Source organism: Podarcis bocagei (assembly GCF_964188305.1).
Source record: "Podarcis bocagei genome assembly, chromosome: 2".
Lineage (NCBI taxonomy): Eukaryota > Metazoa > Chordata > Lepidosauria > Squamata > Lacertidae > Podarcis > Podarcis bocagei.
The window spans coordinates 66,697,466-66,717,965 of NC_138126.1; the positions used below are offsets into that span (position 1 = coordinate 66,697,466).

A 20,500-nucleotide genomic window follows, 5' to 3' on the forward strand; every position below is an offset into this window, starting at 1 on the left:
TCGTTTCAACCTTGTGAAGATATCTTACACCAAAAGTAGGATGGGGAATAAAGAAAAAAAAACATGCATGGATGGTGCTAATTGTAGTATGCATACCAATTAATCTTGCGTATAAGGTAAGGCAAGATATTCTTGACCTCCCCTCAGTATACCATTTTCTGTAAGTACAGTGGTACCTTGGTTCTCAAACTCAATCCGTTATGGAAGTCTCTTCGACTTCCAAAACATTCACAAACCAAGGCGCGGCTGATTGGCCCCGGAAACAATGCCAACAGCCGAAATGGAGGTTTGGCTTCCAAAAAAATGTTTGCAAACTGGAACACTTCTGGGTTTGTGGCATTCAGGTACCACTGTACATTATATTTGCCACAAGTCTTAGGAGATCTAAGGAGACAGAAGCCACTAGCTGAGGGTGGGGTGGAAAACAGCAGCCTTTCAAGACCCCCAAAGATCCCAAAAACTCGCTTGATATCACTCATTGGCTAAAACTACTGAAAGGGGGGGGGTAACTTATCTCACAGAACTCAGTTGGCAGATTAAGGCATGCTGCCAGCTTTGCTTTGTAGCTTTTGATCTAGGAGACCTTTTTAAAACACAATTTCAAAAGAAGTGTGGAAAAAGTCAAAAAGTCTCATGCCTTAAGAAAATTCTTTATTTTACAAAATTAAGAACCAATCATATATACATGAGCATTTAACTGCAACCAGTGAATACTTTTACATAATGGGGAGTTATTAAGCTTGTTAAAAATACCACACTATCAGGATTTTGTCTCTCCCTCAAACAGATTTTGGTTTTCAAGATTGTATGAAAATTGCTATTAAATGCACTTTTAGTCTGTAACCATTTAACAATTTTGGGTTGCTCTTTAAAGTACTATAAAAGGGACATCTAAAAGCTGAACTAGCCTTCATTGGTAGGTACGTGTGATTTTATCCATTTACTCAACAACTTGGTAGAAGGGTAACTTGGAATTAATTTTCGGTCCACATTGTTATTGTAGTCTCAATCATGCAGGCAGTTTTGATTCTATGGTAGTTAAGATGAAGCATACTGCTATATGACACATGGCCCGGCAATCTAAAAGGAGAAGCTAGCTATAATACAAGCCAGCACAACCCTTACGGCTGCTACTAAGATGTAAGCATCTCATGCATTATGTCTCCACCACCAGGGCTGAATGGATCACTTTCACAGAATTACTTACACAAAAGATAAAAGCTAGCAGAGGGCTTAGGAACACATCACCCTCACAGAGAGCAAAAAAAGGTTTAAAATAAGCTTTCAAAAGCTAAATCTGCAAGTGCATGAGAGAACTGCAGCACTGCTGAAAGTTCTGAAATGACCTGTGCCTTGCAAATTCAGCAAGTTTTAAAAGAAAAGAGGTATATACACTGTAGTTTGTATCTGTTTTTACTTATGAGCATGACACTCTACCAGCCATTATGAAACTGCTGATTAGAATCAGCCATGATTCATAGCAAAGATGCCTTTTGCCCTCTGTAAAAACGCTAGTTCTTCTGCCATGTGTTTGAGATGTAACACTTTAAAGGAGGAAGCTTGCCCCCATGGACCCATGTTCTGTTGAACAGCATTCTGTTGTCACTGCTGCAAATTGTTGATAATAGCCAGAATACTCATTTTCTCTTGAGCTGCTTCTACATCTTCACTCTGTTTCTGAGCCACTCCCGTACCAAGGCCATAGAGTCTCCCACAGTACTTTGCATCATCAATTGTGTCCTCAAAGAACAACTGCAAAACAGAAAAAAAATACACGTCACAAGTTGTTTCATATGACTAACCAACTGCAGAAACCATGGAAAGGGAAACTCTGTCTAGTCAAAGGAAAGCTGGAGATACCAAGGTGGTTAGAATTTGCTGGCAAGCTACTGCACACTCTCACTATTTGGTAGGAGACAAGAAACGCCTACCTCTTTCATTCTGAAGAATGCCATCCCAGTGAGTAGCGAGTCTGATCCAGCTTGGTGCTGCCGTCCAATCCGCTGTAAATCCAGCTGGTCAGCAACTTCCTGAAGGCCTCCCTGCAAGAGAGAAGAAATCAGACCTAATCCACCTCACTTCTTGTCTTCTCTGCCTATGACAATTAGAGAGCTCACAGCATTTTACAAGAATTTCAAATCGAAGGCCAAGGGTTAGACTTGTATTTATTAATAAGGTTAACCTTGGACAAAAATTTATAGTTACTATACCAGCAAGCTTTAGAAACTACAATACAAACATAGAGCTATCAGACAAGTTCAATTTTGCTATCGGCATATCTTAGTACACGCCTCAGGATTGGCATTTGGACATTTGCCTCCAAACTCAATTTGATCAACCCATGAGTCATAAATTTAAGTGAACAGTAATAAAAGTGCAGTTCACAAAATGTAAAACAAAACAAAAAAATTCTAGGTCGCCAGAGACCAGTCGGAAACTTCTTTCAGAGTACCACATCAGATCACAGGAAGACTCCCTGGTGTGAAAACAGCTTGGTGAATGAGGCATATGTGCACGATTACTCACAGAGAGCAAGGATCGAGTGCACTTCTGCCATTTGTATTGAATGACACCATGGTACAGTAGGTTGCCACTCACACAATGGTTGTTTATTGCAAGGAGCATGTGACACTGGTCATCAAATAGTAGGCCAGTAGCAGGGAACCATTTTTCTGTGGGCCATATTAACAGTGGCTGAGGCTGAGTCAGTGTCAGCTCTTTTTCTCCATCATTGTTTTCCACACCCTGTACCCATCTCTAAGGAAGCATAAAGGCAGCTTGGTTTTATCTGCTTTCAGCTGTCCCCAACCCCCAGTCTCTCTTCCTGTCCCTTCTTCAGCTCTATTCAACCCTCCATTGCAGTTACCAGCCCACACTCCCTCTCAATGCAAGGAAGATTCCCCCCCACACCCCTCATCTTGGCAAAGCTCATCTGCTCTGCTATCAGGGAGATTTGGTAGTCTGGTTAATAGGAAGGAAGTGATGGAACACTGTGAAGATGCTGGTCATGTACCCAGCCCAGCAGTAAGAGGGAGTTGCAATTCAAACCAATTCTACTATTGTTATACTATTTATTATTTTAAAAGCCGTAAACCTACCAAATAATCCATATTTCAGCTCACTTTGTTTACATCTATACAAAGCAGCAACCAATGTATCTCAAATTTTGCAATTACAGTAAAATCAAGTACTGTACCTTTAGGTTTTTGCAGCTCTTCATGAGGTACTTAACGTCATATATAGATGGAAAGAAAAGGTTCAAGATATGAAAGAACTCATGTTCTTCTTCTGGAAGCCTTGAATCTGTCAGAAGTTTTACCATATAACCGAAGTCATAGCCACTGAGGAAGGAATTATGCAAAGACAGATCAACCAGTGGTTTAAATGCATTATTTTCAAACCTGGCTGGTACTACTAAAATGCTGTTACTAGGAGATATCCTAGAAGCAGTTACTAGAAGGTACCTTGAAACCAAGGTTATCATTATTATCAACATTAATTAACAGTGCATGCTCAACGCTCAACTACTGCAGATTTCTGGCAGGGAAAGAACATTTCCCAAATAGGGTCTTTTTGGAATTCATAGTGAATCATGTACTTAATTTAATCAACCAGCAAGCACTTGAGTGCTGGTAGTTCTGAAAACTAAAAACAAGACAATGCTTCACAGAATTGTAGGATTGGAAGGACTCCGAGGGTCATCTAGTCAACCCCCTACAATGCAGGCTTTGTTCTGCAGGGGGCCGACTAATAAGCTTATATTTATTTGCAGAGGGCACAGAACAGTGATGCAGAATCCTACACTGTGGAGTCTTACTTTAGCACAAAGAATTTCATCACCTTTCCCATCTCTCATAATTATCTCACTCAATAACCCGTTCAAGTTAAGGAGACTTAAGCGGAAGGCGAGGGCGGAAAGCACTTGCTCCCAGCCTCTCTGTCAAAGGCCCCCAACGTAAGTTCTATGGGATATGCAAAACTCTACAATCAAGCATAATTTTTTCACAACATAACATAAAAGTGGCTAAATGTTAGAAGTGAAATGCTATTTGACAAACCTGTGAAATGAAAGCCACTTGACATTGTCACAGAGCACCACACCAGAGGTCATAAGTAGTTCAGCAAAATGCAAGGTATCAATCCCTTCCTCTTCATGCTTCTGAAACTGCAAACCAGAGCTTGCAAGAAGGTCTATTGAATCTTGAGAATACATATCTTCCCTAGTGAGAAGGGCAAATAAATGTTATATATCAGGTCTTCACTGTGCCTAAATGAATCAATGGAACTTTTATAATATTTATTTATAACCCTCCTTTTCTCCCAATGAGGCTCAAGACAGATTACAGATAAAAACATGAACCACTAAAAACACAGGTGAAAAACAATCATCTAAAAGCAATTAAATATTGATAGAATTAAAACTATATACATATATAAAATCAGGGTAAAACATGGAAATAATTACAACAGAAACAGCACGACAGTAGCCCTTTCATTAAAAGAAGTCAATTCCCAAAAGCGTCTTGGAGCAAGAAAGTCTTAAACCCACCCCAACCCTGCTTCAGAAGGACAGCAAGAAGGGAGCCAGTCTTGCTTCTCTAGGGAAGGTGTTCCCAAGTCTGGGAGGAGCCACCAAGAAGGCCCTCTCCCATGGCTCCACACAGCATGCCTGTGAAGGTGATGGGCCTCCCCCTAAGATATCAAAACCCAGGCAGGCTTGTATGAGGAACAGCTGCTATCCCTGTGCAAAGTGAGAGCACCCTTCCACACTCTCCAGCATAAACTCCTCACTGGGGAATGAGAGAGGAAAGTCCACAAAGAAATAGGAGATTGGGAGTGTGTAAGTACAAAGGCCCCAGAACATTTGAGTAAATGCAGGGCCACTATGTCTACATTTACCATAAAAAATGCCAGCTTCTTGCCATATACTTGGGGTAAAAAAAAATGGAAGACATTTTTGTTTTGACAATATTTTCCAGCTGGATAAAAAAGTATCTCCTTTAGGTTTAAAAATAATAAACATTTGCCTTGAATTGTTTTTTGTGCTGCTTGTATGGTATATTTGCAAACTACCATGAGAAGCATGTAAAAGGCAATTCATAAATTAAAAATTTATAATGATACTTACAAGAAATACTTTTTCCTGATTAGGGTGAAGGGCCTGCTAAAGACTTAAAGCCCAAACAATTTGGCAATAATCCTAGGTTTAAAAGTTTTTAATAACATTTTGACAAAAAACCCATCATTCTGTGCTTGGCACATTGATTTGAAACATAACCCCTTCATATTGAGATGGGATTTTTTCCTAGCTGGCAAACAGCTCTTCCTCCTATGTGGGAACAACCTTTCAGAGAAAAACTGATTCACACATTCCCCAACTTTGAAGACTTACGTAAGATTGAACTTGAAGTTAAACTGCCATGTGTTGATCCCAGCAGGGTATTCGCCTTTCTCATTTGTGAAGGTCAGGCCTAGCTGGATGATTTTCAGCAGATCAACATTGCATCGGAGCAACTGATACTGATAGTCTATAGAGCTGCGAAATTCACCTATTGGTCGAACAACCACCCCAGGAAACTCTGTGTCCTAGAAAAACAAAGAGAAGTCCAACCCAAACCTTGTAAGTTCTATTCACAGATATAACACACACCAATGCAATAAACACCACAGACTATCTCCTGAATTCCGCAGTTGCCGGCTTCCTGGCATCAGCGTCACGAAAAGTTAATTAAGCATGCATAAAATAATGCCTATAGCCAACTGCAGTTTCTCTTTTTGTGGCCCTTTTCCTTCTTTGCTGAAACATCTGGGCCCCCCCAGCCATTCTAAAATGGGAGATAAAGTGAGAGAATGCCTGCAGCACTACAACTGCATAGCCACTCCTCCCCCTGGATACAGAGGCACATGGTGATTCAGATGCCCTTGGCAGCTGTTTTTCCAGCCTGTTGCAGGCACTATCTGTGCACTATCTGCAAAGTGAATCCTTCATGTGCCATTGCCCCTGAATTCAACGGAAGGAGTAGAGATACAAGGTGACTGGGAGGGACAAGGGAATGAAGGACAACAGGGATGCAACAACAACAAAAAAAGGTTTTCTTCGCCTACAATTTAAACTGTAGTAGTCTAATTAGCTTAATAAAAGTAAAAAAGCAAACCTCAGACTGATTAGAGTCCTGCTCCCCCAACTCTAAGCCATGTTCCGGAACATGTGAACTGTTCCTGACTGAAATACAATTTTTCAGTTTCACATAGGATTTGCATAAGCCAGGGGTCTGCAACCTGCGGCTCCAGAGCCGCATGTGGCTCTTTTACACCTTTGCCGCGGCTCCGGGGCGGATACTAGCAAGGAGAGGAGGCACATTGTGCGCCCCGACACTCCCCACTGTGGCGGGCACTGTACTGGCTGTGACGTCGCATGGGGGCGGTGCGTGTGTTAGTCACGCACCGTCCCAACGTCACCTTCCCGTCCGCTGTCAGATCGGACATTAAGGTAAGAAACAATATATGCAGTGTTATATTTGTTTTAAATGTCGCAATGGTTTTGCGGCTCCGTTTTTTTTTCTTCGGAAACGGGTCCAAGTGGCTCTTTTTGTCTTAAAGGTTGCAGACCCCTGGCATAAGCTAAAGAGGAAGGGACATGGCTCTTTCGCACATGAACACTACATATTTTCAGATTCTGGAACAGAAGAACCCGTTATCTTAGGTTGTGGTCACTCAGTGAACTAGAGACTATTTAATCTACATAAACTCTACCATCTTTTAATAACTAGGCTATGGTGCACGCTAATGGCATCTTCACATACCATGTCTTTTATCAATCTAGGCCGTCATATGAGTTGGCTGGGAAGGAGCTTCTCTTAGGTTTAACCTCATTACAAAGGGAACTTTGTACTTGCTTATAGCTTTATCCCCTACAGCCCAAACCAATGAAGCTAGGCATTTGCTCATCTGATATCTCAATCTGCATTAAGGACACTGAAAATCCTCCTAAATTTCATCAGGTGTTATATCACATCTACCAATTAGCTGAACACACCAATTTAAGCTATAATAACTCATTTGTCTACATAAATCCTATATTTAGAAAGCTGAATACTGGAAGACATATTTACCATTGCGATGTAGCTGTAACTAAGAACTATTTCCCGAATTTTTCTCATTTCCTCTTCTAGATTATTTGCCCATACTTCGCAGATCACCTGACTGTTTTCTGCAAGTGCCGCTGGCATCCTGAGGGATTTGCACCACAATCACAAGAGCAGGGTGGGAGCGCCAAGATGTCAAGATAAACCACCCTAAATATGTAGGAAAAATGACAAGTGCTTATTCCAGCAAGATATTCATTTCAGAGAAAAACAGGGAGAAAAACATCAGGGACAGGGAGTCCAATCCTATACATGGTTACTTAGAAATAAGTCACAGATGGCAGAGTTCCACTCAAGACTTCCCCTTTCTCTCCCTGCATACCCCCAACCCCCAGATCAGATTCTGAGGGGAAACAATAGCAAAGCTGTAGCCACTGTCTGGTGAGCAAGGTTATCAGTGGTTTATTACAGTATTTTGTATCTTCCTTAAGGGTATAAACACTAAAACTATTGCATTTTCTACATTTGTGTTTTGCTGTTTCGAAACAGGCGTTTGTGTAATTCTTATACTGACTGGAAGACAGATCCGCTTTCTCCAGCAACACCCCAGAGACTATGCATAAGGCTTGTGCCCTGGATCCTTGTAGACTGCAGCAACTAGAGACAGAAACAGGACATATTCCTTCAAGGCTCCATATATTGGCCACAGGATGTTCTTTTTGAGCAGGCATTGTACACAATTCTGCAACAGCATACACATTTTCCAATGCATCTTGGATATTACAATTTAAATAGATCCATTCCACACAATGCAGGAATTGGGCCTTATGTGTTGTGGCACTTACCCTTTGGAATTTCCTCCTCTTGAATATTAAACAAGTCTTCACTAATCTTTTCAGTGACTACTGAAGACCTTCTTTCAACAGCCTTTTTAAGTTGAGATCTTTTCCAGTCTGATTTTGTGCATATCAGAACTGTTGTTAAGATATTTTTGAAGATATTTTTGCTGTTTTGCCTCTTGTTGTTTGCTGCCCAGGTTCCTCTAGAACAAAGGATAGGATATAAAATTAGTAAATAAATATGCATCTTGACCAGAGAATGTACAAAAAGACTGTTAAGATATGCACATTCCTAAAAGACTGTTGTTTTAAAAAAAGAAATTCAAAATGCACAAGGCATGCATTGCTGCTTCTGCCTCCTGAAAAAGTCCATTGAAAATCACTCTTATTTCTTCCCATGCAAAGGCAAAGAACTTGGGAGAAGAATATTTATGCTGGGTTCACAGAACAGGGTTATTCAATGTGGCCAAGTTTGTGGGTGGCACCAATTTCTTTTACAGTAGTGAACACCAAAACAGATCACAAAGCATTTCAAAAGGATCTTTCTGAATAGAGTGAAACAACAACATAAGAATTGGCCTCCACAGTCACTTATGGACTCACTATTAAGACCATATTCATGGAAGACAATCTTACTCAGCTACAAGTGATCGCCAAAGAAGAAGGAGGCAAATGAAGTTGTTAAAAGTAGTATGATGAACTTTGGTGCAAAAAATATCAATTTCATATATATACCAATAGAGGCTGAACTGGTAATAACTAACCAGGAAAAAAATATTTCCATTTAGAAAAAGAAAGATGAAACATAATACAGGTTTATAAAAACTAAACACGGTATAGAGAAATCAAAACTAAAAACACATTTTCCCTCTCTTGTAATACAGTAACAGAATGTTAAACTATGGAATTCACTACCACAAGATTGGTGACAATATTTACCGTATTTTTCGCCCTATAGGACACACTTTTTCCCCTCCAAAAATGAAGGGGAAATCTGTGTGTGTCCTATGGGGCGAATACAGGCTTTCGCTGAAGCTTGGAGAGCAAGAGGGGTCGGTGCGCACCAACCCACTGTTCCCCGACCTGGTTTTGGGGGGAAATAAACGGGGAAATTTCCTTTATTTCCCCCCAAAAAACTAGGTGCGTCCTATGGGACGGAGCGTCCTATGAGACGAAAAATACGGTACTTCCAGTCTCAAGGTCTAGTAGTAACTTGGCTTCCTCTCTTATGGTGCTATATTTCACACTACTTTGTCTAACCTTTTGACTATGAAAACTTTAGGCTTCTCAGAATTGCTTGTTGTGAAACAAGGATTTTGTTTTAAGCCTGCTGCTCTGAGTGTCCCTAAACACAACCAAGTGAACATTCTTTTCACTATTTTATATGAATCTGCCAGCATCTTTTTCTAAACCCAAGTAACCTTCAGTAAAATTATCTGCCCTAAAAACCATGCCATTATTCTGAACATTCTTGCATTTCCTTATTTATATTTGCTTTTCAGAGTAGCAGTAACAGTACTAAAAATGCATAAAAATCAACAGGATCATTTTTGCCTCACAAGTTTGAGAAGAACAATCTTTGCCTTCCTACAGATGCTTCAAACTGTGCTGTTTCCAAAATATTTTATGAAACCAAGTTATAGCTTAGATATTAAGAACTTTCATTATGTATAATCATTTTGAACCCAACAGTCTTTAAAGAAAACCTCATGTAACAATCTCAAAATTCTTAAACTATGTCCACTAGTTCCAAGTATATTAGTATATTTGTTACAGTTACAGATGGGTAGCCGTGTTGGTCTGCCATAGTCCAAATAAAAAAATTCCTTCCTGTAGCACCTTAAAGACCAACTAAGTTAGTTCTTGGTATAAGCTTTCGTGTGCATGCACACTTCTTCAGATACACAGTATATTTGTTAATTACTCTTCACCACAAGACTCCAGTGTTACATCTAAAATAGGCAATACAATACTGTACAGTACATCATTTTAATCAGACTGTTCCGCCTCACCCAAACAGCAGATAATACTGTTTACTGATCAATCTACTTCACATTCTGCTTTCAGTGAGTTATACAAATCCAAAAAAGCAGGATTTCCAAATTATGCTCTGAATCATCCCTCAAACCCCTTTAACGAGGCAATCCACCCAGACATTTCTTTGCCAGAAGTAGCTTCCTATGCTCCACCCCAGAAGTTAAGAAATATCTGTATTTTCTTGCAGCCTTTGCTCTCCATCTTTGGTTCTCTCCTTGCCCTGGAAGCTTCCACCCCTCCAAGCATCACCCGCATCCAACACCCTCCTCCATTCGTTCACCTGTACTTTTCGGCTACTGTCTCAACTCCCCCGAGCGGCAATACAGACTGGAGTAAAAAAAATGCCAATTCTCTGCTTAAATGCGAGGCCTCCTTCGACCTCCGTAACAGGGAAGGAGGCCGGGGCTAGAAATGTAAGGAAACAAGGACGAAGAAAGAAATCGGCTTAATAAAGAGCACAATATTCCTACACGCAAGAGAGTCTTTTGCCGCGACGAAATCTAGACCGACCAGGACTATGTGACTTCGCAGCAGAAGCCTCTCTCGTCCCTGATCCCTTCCAGCGGAGAGGGAATATTCTCCCTCACGAAAGAAGCATTTGCAGGACAACTTGCGTGCGTGCGCGTGTGTTTCTTCGCCCGCCCCCTGCGATGCAAGAGAAACCTCTCCGCGCGGAACTTGTAGGCCCTCGCTTCTACGTGCCTGGCGCGGAAGGAGGAGGAGGAAACGACGGCGCCACAAACCTCTGAGGTGCTGGAGCTCCTGCTGCTCTGCCTTCCCCACCTTGGGAGCTACGCAAGGGAGAACACCACCCACAACCAGGAAATCCGGTCAGCAAACAAAGGAGCTTTCCCGCCCGAGACCCTCCAGAGGCTCCTCCCCCTCCCCGCCCTCTCGGCCCCCAGCCTCCCCCCGCCTGGTCTGAGGCCTAAATGCGAGCCCAACGCCTCACCAGGAGCGCGGGGAAACCGAGCGCCGGGCCGTTGCTCCTTTCCGCCGCCTTGGTCTTCCTCTGGTGGGGTCCCTTCTAGGCTACCGATTTTCCATCGCTCGATGGTTTGCTGAGCTGGGCGTCTTTTTCTCTCTCTATCGCTCTGTTTTTCTCCCTACACGCATGCGCTCTAAGCGAGCCTTTCTGGGGCAGGAAGAATCCGCCTTTCCGTAAGAGACGCCGGAAAGAGGAAAGAGAGCGCCCTTTTGCACGTGAACACTGCCTGCAGCGGCTACTCCTCCCCGCTGTGTTCCAACTGCGCCTGCGCCTGGGAGGCGTTGGGTAAACCCAATGAGCAACGCGTGTCCTGTCGAAAGGGATGGCTGAGTTTTTTGTTCTATGCGTTATGGAGCAGGATTCAACGGCGGCAGAGGCCGCCCAGAAAGGAGGAGAGGCAGCTATGAAAGCGATCCGGCTGTTTTGTTTCGATTCTGGCAAGCTCTGCTTCAGCAATTGAGGCAGCAATCCGAAAAGCAGCCTGGTTTGGGAATAATAATAAGCCTCCTTGAGCCCCGTGGGATTCATTCCCATAAGATTTATTCCCGAGTGAGAATGCATGCTAATACGCCATGACAGTAATGTTAAGCACACTTGAGACCTGGTCGTGGACTTTGAAGTAAATCCATTTCAGGTCACTGGGAGTCATTCCCAAGTAATTGCATTACAGTCTTTAACCACAAGGCATTTTGAAACCGTAAGGACTTTGCTTCCAAGTGTTGTAAATAAAAATATGCCCTTTTCCCTTATGGGGTATCCAAGAGCCCATATAGAGTCCTTACATAGGTTCCCTATTGGTAGGAGAAAATAACAGAGGCCAACCAGAGAATATTGAGAAGCAAAGCAGCTAGTAAGCTTGATCTTTATTGATCTGTTGCAACAGGGTGCTCCCCTCGCAGGAGAGGAGGAGGACCCACAAAAATGCTGTGCAATGGCTTATAAGGACTTTTGAAATTCCCATCCTGTAGACCAAGACCAACCCCAGAAACATGATACATACATCACAGAAGGGGTGTAACCTAAGACCACCCCTCAAGATACATCACAGAAAAGGTGGTCTTAAAACAGAAATTTCAATATTGTTTTTCTCTTATCCTTGATTGTTTTCCTGTCTGGCAGGTTACTTGATTGGATTGCCTGAGGAGCCTGGCCATTCTTTTGTAGTGATAAATAGTGATAAATACTTCGTTCCTGGGCCATGTCACAGGCTCACACCCTATTCAAACACATCAACATACCCCTAAGACAGGATTTGTGAAGGAAAAGACAATGGGGAGGTTTTTCCACTTTGACCATGCAGAGAAACATTTGCTCAGTTTAGGAATCAAAAATGGCTTCAGGTCAGTCTTCCTGTGCTTGATCTATGTACATGCAGTTATGAACATTACCATATATCTAGACCTCAAAATTCCTATCACAAAAGGTAAAGTGGGATCATTCTTCGAAATAGAGCTGCAAGTTGAAAGTTTCCCTCACTACGATTTGTTGTTGTGACCCCATGGACCAGAGCACGCCAGGTTTTCTGCTGTAGATCGCCTCTTCTATGACGTATATATGATGTATTGGGGGGTGGTCTTGAGCTACAGGGTGGGCAATTTCAAAAGTCTATATAATGGCTTGCACACCATTGTTCTGGGTTCCTCCTCCCTCCTGCATGGGGGGCGGTGAGCACCCTGTTGCAACAGTTTATTAAAGATCATACTTTGCTGCTTTACTTCTCAATATTCTCTGGTCGGCCTCTGTTATTTTATCCTACCTATAGAGAACCTACATAAGGGCTCTGTATGGGCTCTTGGGTACCCCATAACGAAAAAGGGGCAGCTTTTTCTTAGAATCTCTTTATTTAGCGCTCTACGTGGGGCTACCTTTGAAGGTGACCCGGAAACTACAACTAATCCAGAACGCAGCAGCTAGACTGGTAACTGGGAGCGGCCGCCGAGACCACATAACACCGGTCTTAAAAGACCTACATTGGCTCCCAGTACGTTTTCGAGCACAATTCAAAGTATTGGTGCTGAACTTTAAAGCCCTAAACGGCTTCGGCCCAGTATACCTGAAGGAGCGTCTCCACCCCCATTGTTCTGCCTGTACACTGAGGTCCAGCGCTGAGGGCCTTCTGGCGGTTCCCTCATTGCAAAAAGCAAAGCTACAGGGAACCAGGCAGAGGGCCTTCTCGGTAGTGGCGCCCACCCTGTGGAACGCCCTCCCATCAGATGTCAAAGCGATCAACAATTACCTGACATTCAGAAGACATCTTCAGGGAAGTTTTTAATGTGTGGTTTTAGTGTATTTTTGGTTTCTGTGGAAGCCGCCCAGATGGGTGGGGTACAAATAATAAATTTTTTATTATTATTATTATTATTATTATTATTATTATTATTATTATTATTATTAGTTTGATCAACTATCTAGTTTGATCAACATGCCCCTGTCTGTGTCCACTCTAGGCAAACAAGGAATGTTGTATTTGACTGATCCAATGGATTACATCCCACACATATCTCCACCTTTGATACTGCCCTGAGCACTTACTTGATCTGATCTCCTGTCTCTTCCTCTGGTATGGAATTTCTCTGTGTGATCATTACCTCCTCTTCAACAATGCTCATTTGCCTACCCTTCCCACATTTTGCCTCTTGCTCCTGTTACCTCAGTCCATTGATACAGGACAGGGGTCTGCAACCTTTAAGACAAAAAGAGCCACTTGGACCCGTTTCCGAAGAAAAAACAACTGAGAGCCACAAAACTCGTCATTATAAAAATAACTTTTTTGTCACTTTTTAAAATTATTTCTTTGTTTGACCCCTCAGAATTACTCCGCCTCATAGAAATAAACGTTAAATTAACAAGTTACCTTTTTGTGTGTGTGTGTTCTTCACTCCCCTTCAAAACAGTGGCCAGCGTACATGCCCCCTTTCAATGCAGTGACCAGCGTACATGCCCCTTACAATGTAGCGGGCGGGTGGGCGGGAAGGTGACGTCGGGACGATGCATGTCTAACACACGCACTGCCCCCATGCGACGTCACAGCCAGTACAGCGCCCGCCACAGTGGGGAGTGTCGGGGCGCACAATGCGCCTCCTCCCCTCGCTAGTATCCGCCCTGGAGCCGCGGCAAAGGTGTAAAAGAGCCACATGCGGCTCCGGAGCCGCGGGTTGCAGACCCCTGACCCAGGAGCTTTCTCTGAAGCACCATCCTCTCCCTTCTTGCCTGTAGTTTATGACCCATTATTCCCAGTATTCTTTCACCCTTTATCTCCAAGAAATTTAGTATTTTGCTTACTCCAGTTTTCTGGAGTTTTTCTTCTCCAACTAACTTCTGCCCTCAGCATTCTATTCCAAAACCAAAATAATTGATAATTTCCTTGTTCTGTAGGTGAGTTCAGCACACCCCATGGCTTTCAGTGCCACCTTTATGCTGATACCTCACTTCACTCCTTTCTTCCTTTATCTGTTCTCAAATCTCTAAATGCCCCTCTCATGTAAGTATTTTTCTAAATGATGTTTCATTGCTCCCTTGTGCTCAAAGAAAAAGGTCTTAACCATTCTTTCCACTCAATTTACTTCAGCCACACACAGATAGATGACACTGGTGTATGTTTCAATGGAATTAAACTGGCTTAAATCCAAGGATTATTGACCTATGTACCAGATGAGGGTGTAGATTATCATTTCATATCAACAAACAAACACACACTGACATCCCCTCCATCAGCAAAATTTCAATGTCTTCTTTACATAGAATAGGAGATAGTTGTTCATGTGCTATTCTCGGTCAGTGAAAGAGTGAAGCATATGGGAAAGTGTCCATGATCTTAGTTCTAGTGACATCCATATCACATCATCTAATCACTGCATATAAACTTATTGATGTTAGTTAAGTCAAAGTCTTAGCAAGATATCATCAAGTTGGACAGCATGAGGTGTCCCCCGCCCTTGAGAGCGATCAAAACAGAACATTTTCTGCTGGATGTACCTCTGCCCTGATTGGCATCTGCACTATGATCTGCAATAATTGCAGCATACCTCCACTTACGACAAAGGGACACGGGTGGCACTGTAGTCTAAACCACTGAGCCTCTTGGGCTTGCTTGATCAGAAGGTTGGCAGTTCGAATCCATGCAACAAGCTGAGCTCCCATTGCTCTGTCCCACCTTCTGCCAACCTAGCAGTTCAAAAGCATGCCAGTACAAGTAGATAAATAGGCAGTGTTGTGGCGGGAAGATAAACGGCATTTCCTGAGCCTGAGAGAACTCCACACCATAATGGTGAGTGTTGGACATCATCTGGAGGGGCTATTACATAGAGTTCAAGAGCACCCCGAGGGACAAATGGTGGGCTGCTCTGCCATCATGGAACCCATAAAAGCTCTAGAGAACCTGAAAGCTAATTTACACCTCCTTGAGAGAGGCACCATAGAACCATTTCCACAGCATCAGTGTTCCTCCAGAGTCTTCTAATGGTTCTCAAGAAAAATAATGATTTCTGCACCATTCTGATCTGCTTTCTTGAACTGTTCCATATAGGTCTGATCCATTTCAGAGGCTCTTCAGCATGGAGATTACCTCGTCTCAATAGACTTCATGGAAGTATACCGCCATATGCCCATTTTACAACAGCCTAATCACTTCCTGCACTTTGCCCATGGCCAGGAGGAACTCTCCCATTTGACCTCTCCGCAGTACCCCAAGTTTTCACCAAATTAATGATAGCCCACCTATGCACCTGGTTGCCCACCAATGCACCTGATATGTTCACATCTGGACAACCTTATGGTTACCAAACCTTCTCAGTCATGGGAGCACAGAAGGATTGGGGAACAACCATCCACTGCCTAAAGGAACATGGCTCCATCATCAACAGAGGCAAGACCCTACTGATCCCCAACCAATGTCTCCAACATATAGGAGTGGTGATAGACATTCCAGGATGAGACCAATCTATTCAAATGTGCTGAGTGACATTTGACATCCATCTCAGCCTTTCATGCGAAGAAGGGGATACTCAGCAACAAGGCCAACTGGCTGAGGCTCCAGCAGATTTAGCAGGATAAGTGGACTCTGCACAGGGAGGAGTCCCTCCAGATCTCCCAGAAGTGGGGCCTCCTGTGCATAGCCCTGTTCATTTCAGCAACAAATATGCAATTGGACAGCTACGTATTCCAAGTCCATTATCAGAGGGCAGAGGACATGGATGCCTTCACTGCCCTAATGGCCACAGGGGTTGTTGTGACCCTTCCACTTCTGCCCAGGTTCCTAAGCAGAGTCCAGGTTCTTCACACACAAGTGGTTCCAAGTTTCTTGGACTTGGGATGGACCTCAGCTCCATCCTACCCTGGCATCTCCCTTTGAGGTTACCTCTCCTCTCTCAGAGGTCCATTCTTCATCTGGATCTGGAGTGTCCACAGCTTCATGCATGGAAACTAAACACCAGAGCCTGAAAGAGGGACTGTCTGACAGAGTCATCACCACTATCCTTGCCTCCCTCTGGGACTCCACCTAGTAGATCTATGAGGCTATATGCCTCCTCTGCTTTTCCAATAATGCTTCCTAGAGCAGGGGTCTGCAACCCACGGCTCCGGAGCCGCATGTGGCTCTTTTACACCTTTGCCGCGGCTCCAGGGCGGATACTAGCGAGGGGAGGAGGCACATTGTGCACCCTGACACTCCCCACTGTGGCGAGCGCTGTACTGGCTGTGACGTCGCATGGGGGCGGTGCGTGCATTAGTCACGCACCGTCCCAACGTCACCTTCCCGCCCACCCGCCCGCTACATTGTAAGGGGCATGTACACTGGTCACTGCATTGAAAGGGGGTATGTACGCTGGTCACTGTTTTGAAGGGGAGTGAAGAACACACACACACAAAAAGGTAACTTGTTAATTTAACGTTTATTTCTATGAGGCGGAGTAATTCTGAGGGGTCAAACAAAGAAATAATAAAAAAGTGACAAAAAAGTTATTTTTATAATGACGAGTTTTGCGGCTCCCAGTTGTTTTTTTCTTCGGAAACGGGTCCAAGTGGCTCTTTTTGTCTTAAAGGTTGCAGACCCCTGTCCTAGAGAGTTGATGTCCTGCATTCTTATCTCTTTCCTCATTCCATCTCCTTTCACCCAGTGTCCTAGATTATCACAGTGAATCTGAACGTATTGTTTGTCAAGCCCTCTGTAAGATAGCAACCCAAAGCCAATAGTGAAGCCCACAATGAAAGTTCTACCTCACCAGCCGCAAATAGCAGTGCCCTGCCTGAACAATGCCTTGATGATATGATGAATAATACAAAACAGCACCCACATAGAAACACCACCCCATTCCATTTTACCACACCCACATTCAGCTGCATCAAGGTTCAGAAGGAGGAATTGTATTTGAATGCTGAAGCTTTTCAAGTTGCGTCCCACATACTTTCCAGAATGTCAGGAAACCACGCCAACAACACAGAAACCAATAAATTGCACTGCAAAATTCTAACAATCACTGCATTGTTACTATCATCAGTACAATTATTTTTATTTTATTTATGTGGTACTCTTCATTTACAACATCACAAAGTAGTGATACGGAAGGGGGGGCATGTCTTCTTCACCTCCTTCTTCGCTACAATATATCCATTTATTTCCAATTGTCAATGTTAAAAGGGACTGAAATCTATAAAATTCATAGAAAATCAACGTGCCAATTTGCTCAATTTCTCTAGGACTCCATGACACCTCCCCTGTCCTCCATAATCCCTCAAGCAAGGTGTCAACACCCTAATCCTGTCAAACCACTCTGCCAAGCCTTTCCTCCGGGCAAGGCCAGGTGGCAGACCATGCATACATGGACCATTGTCTTCTCATCAGGTACTCAGGATGTGCTTATCTGCGCATATCTCCAGCTCTGCATATTCCCCCCTCCCTCCTCCATATGTTAATCCTGTGTAACCCAACCTCTTCTTAATGTATTTTGCACTGTATTCTGGGACATGGAGGGAAATTTCTTGGGATGTATTTTGCACTGTATTCTGGGACATGGAGGGAAATTTCAAAAGTTCATGTCACCCCTTTCTCGCTGTTCAATCTCGTCTTGAACCTGTTGCGCAATAAACTTGGATCTTCTGCAGTTTGCTCCTGTCTCCGGCTGAGCTCATTTTCTTCCGCAGGGACCTGCGGACTTAGTCCGACAAGCTGGGTGGCAGAGTAGCCTCGCACCCAGATTTTACCGTAACAGTAGTAAACAGAATAAAACCATAAAATGATGTATAAACAGGCACATAGACATCCAAATAAATCAACCCATAATTGCAAACAGCAAGTAAAATACATACTAGACTTCTTTGGTGATCACTCGTAGCCGAGTTTTAACAATGAGTCCATAAGTGACCGTGGAGGCCAATTCTGGATCCACACGTCCTTCCACAGTGGGGAAATTGGTTTCCAGGTGGGAGTTGTTCACAGTGTGGATTTGCCAAGCGTGCCTTCCTCTTAGCATGCTTCTCCCTTGCGTCCTGAGTTTGAGTGTCTTCAAAGCCCATGACACCTTTGGTAAATTGGAGGTGTCGCAGGCAAGTGTTTCCCAATTGTTAGTGTTTATACTACATTTTCTTAGATTTGCCTTAAGACAGTCTTTAAACCTCTTTTGTTGACCACCAGCATTACGCTTTTCATTTTTAAGTTCGGAATAGAGTAGATGCTTTGGAAGACGATCATCAGGCATCCACACAACATGACCAGTCCAACAAAGTTGATGTTGAAGAATCATTGCTTCAACACTGGTGATCTTTGCTTCTTCCAGTACACTGGTATTTGTTCGCCTGTGTTCCCAAGTGATGTGTAAAAAATTTTGGGGACACCGTTGATGGAATCTTTCGAGGAGTTGGAGATGGTGTTTATAAGTGGTCCATGTTTCACAAGCATACAGGAAGGTTGGTAGTACAATAGCTTTGTAAACAAGAATTTTGGTTTCCCTGTGAATGTCCCGGTCCTCAAACACTTTGGACTTCAATATCGGGAGAAAGCTTTAGACATACTAGATTAATCCTACACCAACAGTGTAGGATTAATCCTACATTAATCCTACATTTCCCATCAGCTGCAGCAAGTGGGGCTGGTGATGATGGGAGTGTAGTTTAACAGCTTCTGTAGGACTAAAGCAGGAGCAGGCAACGTAAGGCCCGTGGGCCAGATGTGGCCCAATCACCTTCTAAATCCGTTCCGCGGACAGTCCAGGAATAAGGTGTTTTTACATGAGTAGAATGCGTCCTTTTATTTAAAATGCATCTCTAGGTTATTTTTGGGGCCTGCCTGGTGTTTTTACATGAGTAGAACACGTGCTTTTATTAAAAATGCATCTCTGGGTTATTTGTGGGGCATAGGAATTCGTTTATTTCCCCACCCCCACCCCCCAAAAACATAGTCCGGCCCACCACATGGTCTGAGGGACAGTGGACAGCCCACGGCTGGAAAAGGTTGCTGACCCCTGGATTAAGGTTCCCCATACCTGTGATACAGCCTACTCTGCTCTGAACGCTTCAAGAGGTCCCAAACACCCTACTGAATAGGTGTGTCTTAATGGTGAAAGTACTGGCAAACCTCTCAAGACAGGGAGTTCCATAAATAAGGCGGCACCACTCAGATCACTCTTCATTACGTAATTATCCTATGGCAGTAAAAAGTACCACAAGAAGACTCCCCACAGCACATCTTAGTGGCCAATGGGTAAATATGGGGAACAGAGGGACAAAACTCCATCAGATATTTGGGTCCCAATCCCTTTTTAGGCTTTATAAATCAACTTGGATTTCAAAACAAATAGGCACCCAGTGCAAATGAGGATCTATAGAAGGCATGCAGGAGAGATAGGAAAAGGAGGATTGAATGCAGGAGCCTTAGTGAAATTCATGAGGCTCTCTAAGTAAAGCTGGAGCAATGTTGTTTGTTTGTTTGATGCCATTGTCCCCCCCCCCAATATAAACAGTTCTAAGGTATGTAGATATATGTTTGCACATAGCTGAAGAGGAGGGACAGTTTGGCTGATTTGAATGTGCTAATTTCATCAGGAAAAGAGTCAGTTTTCATCAGACAAAATTCTAAAAAGCATTCTAATTTAGCATGCTTTTTAAAGCTTTGTTTACTAAATACAAATAAAGCAGAGTACCCCATGTTAATTTCCCCCCATTATACGATTGGTATTTGACCTGAAATATTTGAGGGGGTTTTAAAACACACACTAAGATTTAAATAGTGTGTGTGTGTGTGTGTGTGTGCGTGTGTGTGTGTGTGTGTGTGTGAATATATATATATATATATGAATACTTGTAAAAAGGCAAAAGCATGCACTTCCCTTACATTGTTTACTAAACTTAAGGGGGGGGAGGTACTGAAAACTGCTGACACGCTAATACATGGGTGACATGTTGCTATAACCTCTTACATAAGCAGCCATTCATGTTTGCCAGCACTAATAATGGACGTATCTGTTACTTTATGTGTAATTACTCCATGCATGTTGTTTAAGGAAAGAGGCCAATTATCTGCTTGCTTGCAGGCTCGCCCCTCCTCCTTTTCCTTCAGCTTG

At 43.2% G+C, this 20,500-nt stretch overlaps 1 protein-coding gene across 3 annotated transcripts; it reads right to left on the bottom strand.

Moving 5' to 3' along the window:
- Nucleotides 1-631: 631 nt before the first annotated feature.
- On the bottom strand, nucleotides 632-11,104 carry CNOT8 (CCR4-NOT transcription complex subunit 8). 3 transcript variants are annotated; one of them, XM_081181150.1, is made up of 8 exons: nucleotides 10,914-11,103; nucleotides 7,931-8,127; nucleotides 7,113-7,295; nucleotides 5,393-5,586; nucleotides 4,059-4,220; nucleotides 3,197-3,341; nucleotides 1,932-2,042; nucleotides 632-1,752 (listed from the first exon to the last, which is right to left on the bottom strand). In XM_081181150.1, exons 3-8 carry the CDS (start codon nucleotides 7,227-7,229, stop codon nucleotides 1,603-1,605), a joined length of 879 nt encoding a protein of 292 aa, XP_081037276.1. In that variant the 5' UTR covers nucleotides 7,230-7,295; nucleotides 7,931-8,127; nucleotides 10,914-11,103; the 3' UTR covers nucleotides 632-1,602. The 3 variants fall into 3 exon arrangements, with proteins under 3 accessions (XP_081037276.1, XP_081037277.1, XP_081037278.1); XM_081181151.1 differs by lacking the exon at nucleotides 7,931-8,127 and having other exon boundaries at nucleotides 10,914-11,104; XM_081181152.1 differs by lacking the exons at nucleotides 7,931-8,127; nucleotides 10,914-11,103 and adding an exon at nucleotides 10,472-10,745.
- Between the last annotated feature and the right edge of the window lie 9,396 nt (nucleotides 11,105-20,500).

Coding starts and splice junctions, on each gene's coding strand:
- CNOT8 (XM_081181151.1), bottom strand. CDS start 7,229: ATGCCAGCGGCACTTGCAGAAAACAGTCAGGTGATCTGCGAAGTATGG. Junction 5,587..7,112: donor GTTACAGCTACATCGCAATG/GTAAATATGTCT, acceptor TTGTTTTTCTAG/GACACAGAGTTTCCTGGGGT. Junction 4,221..5,392: donor AACTTCAAGTTCAATCTTAC/GTAAGTCTTCAA, acceptor CCTTCTCACTAG/GGAAGATATGTATTCTCAAG.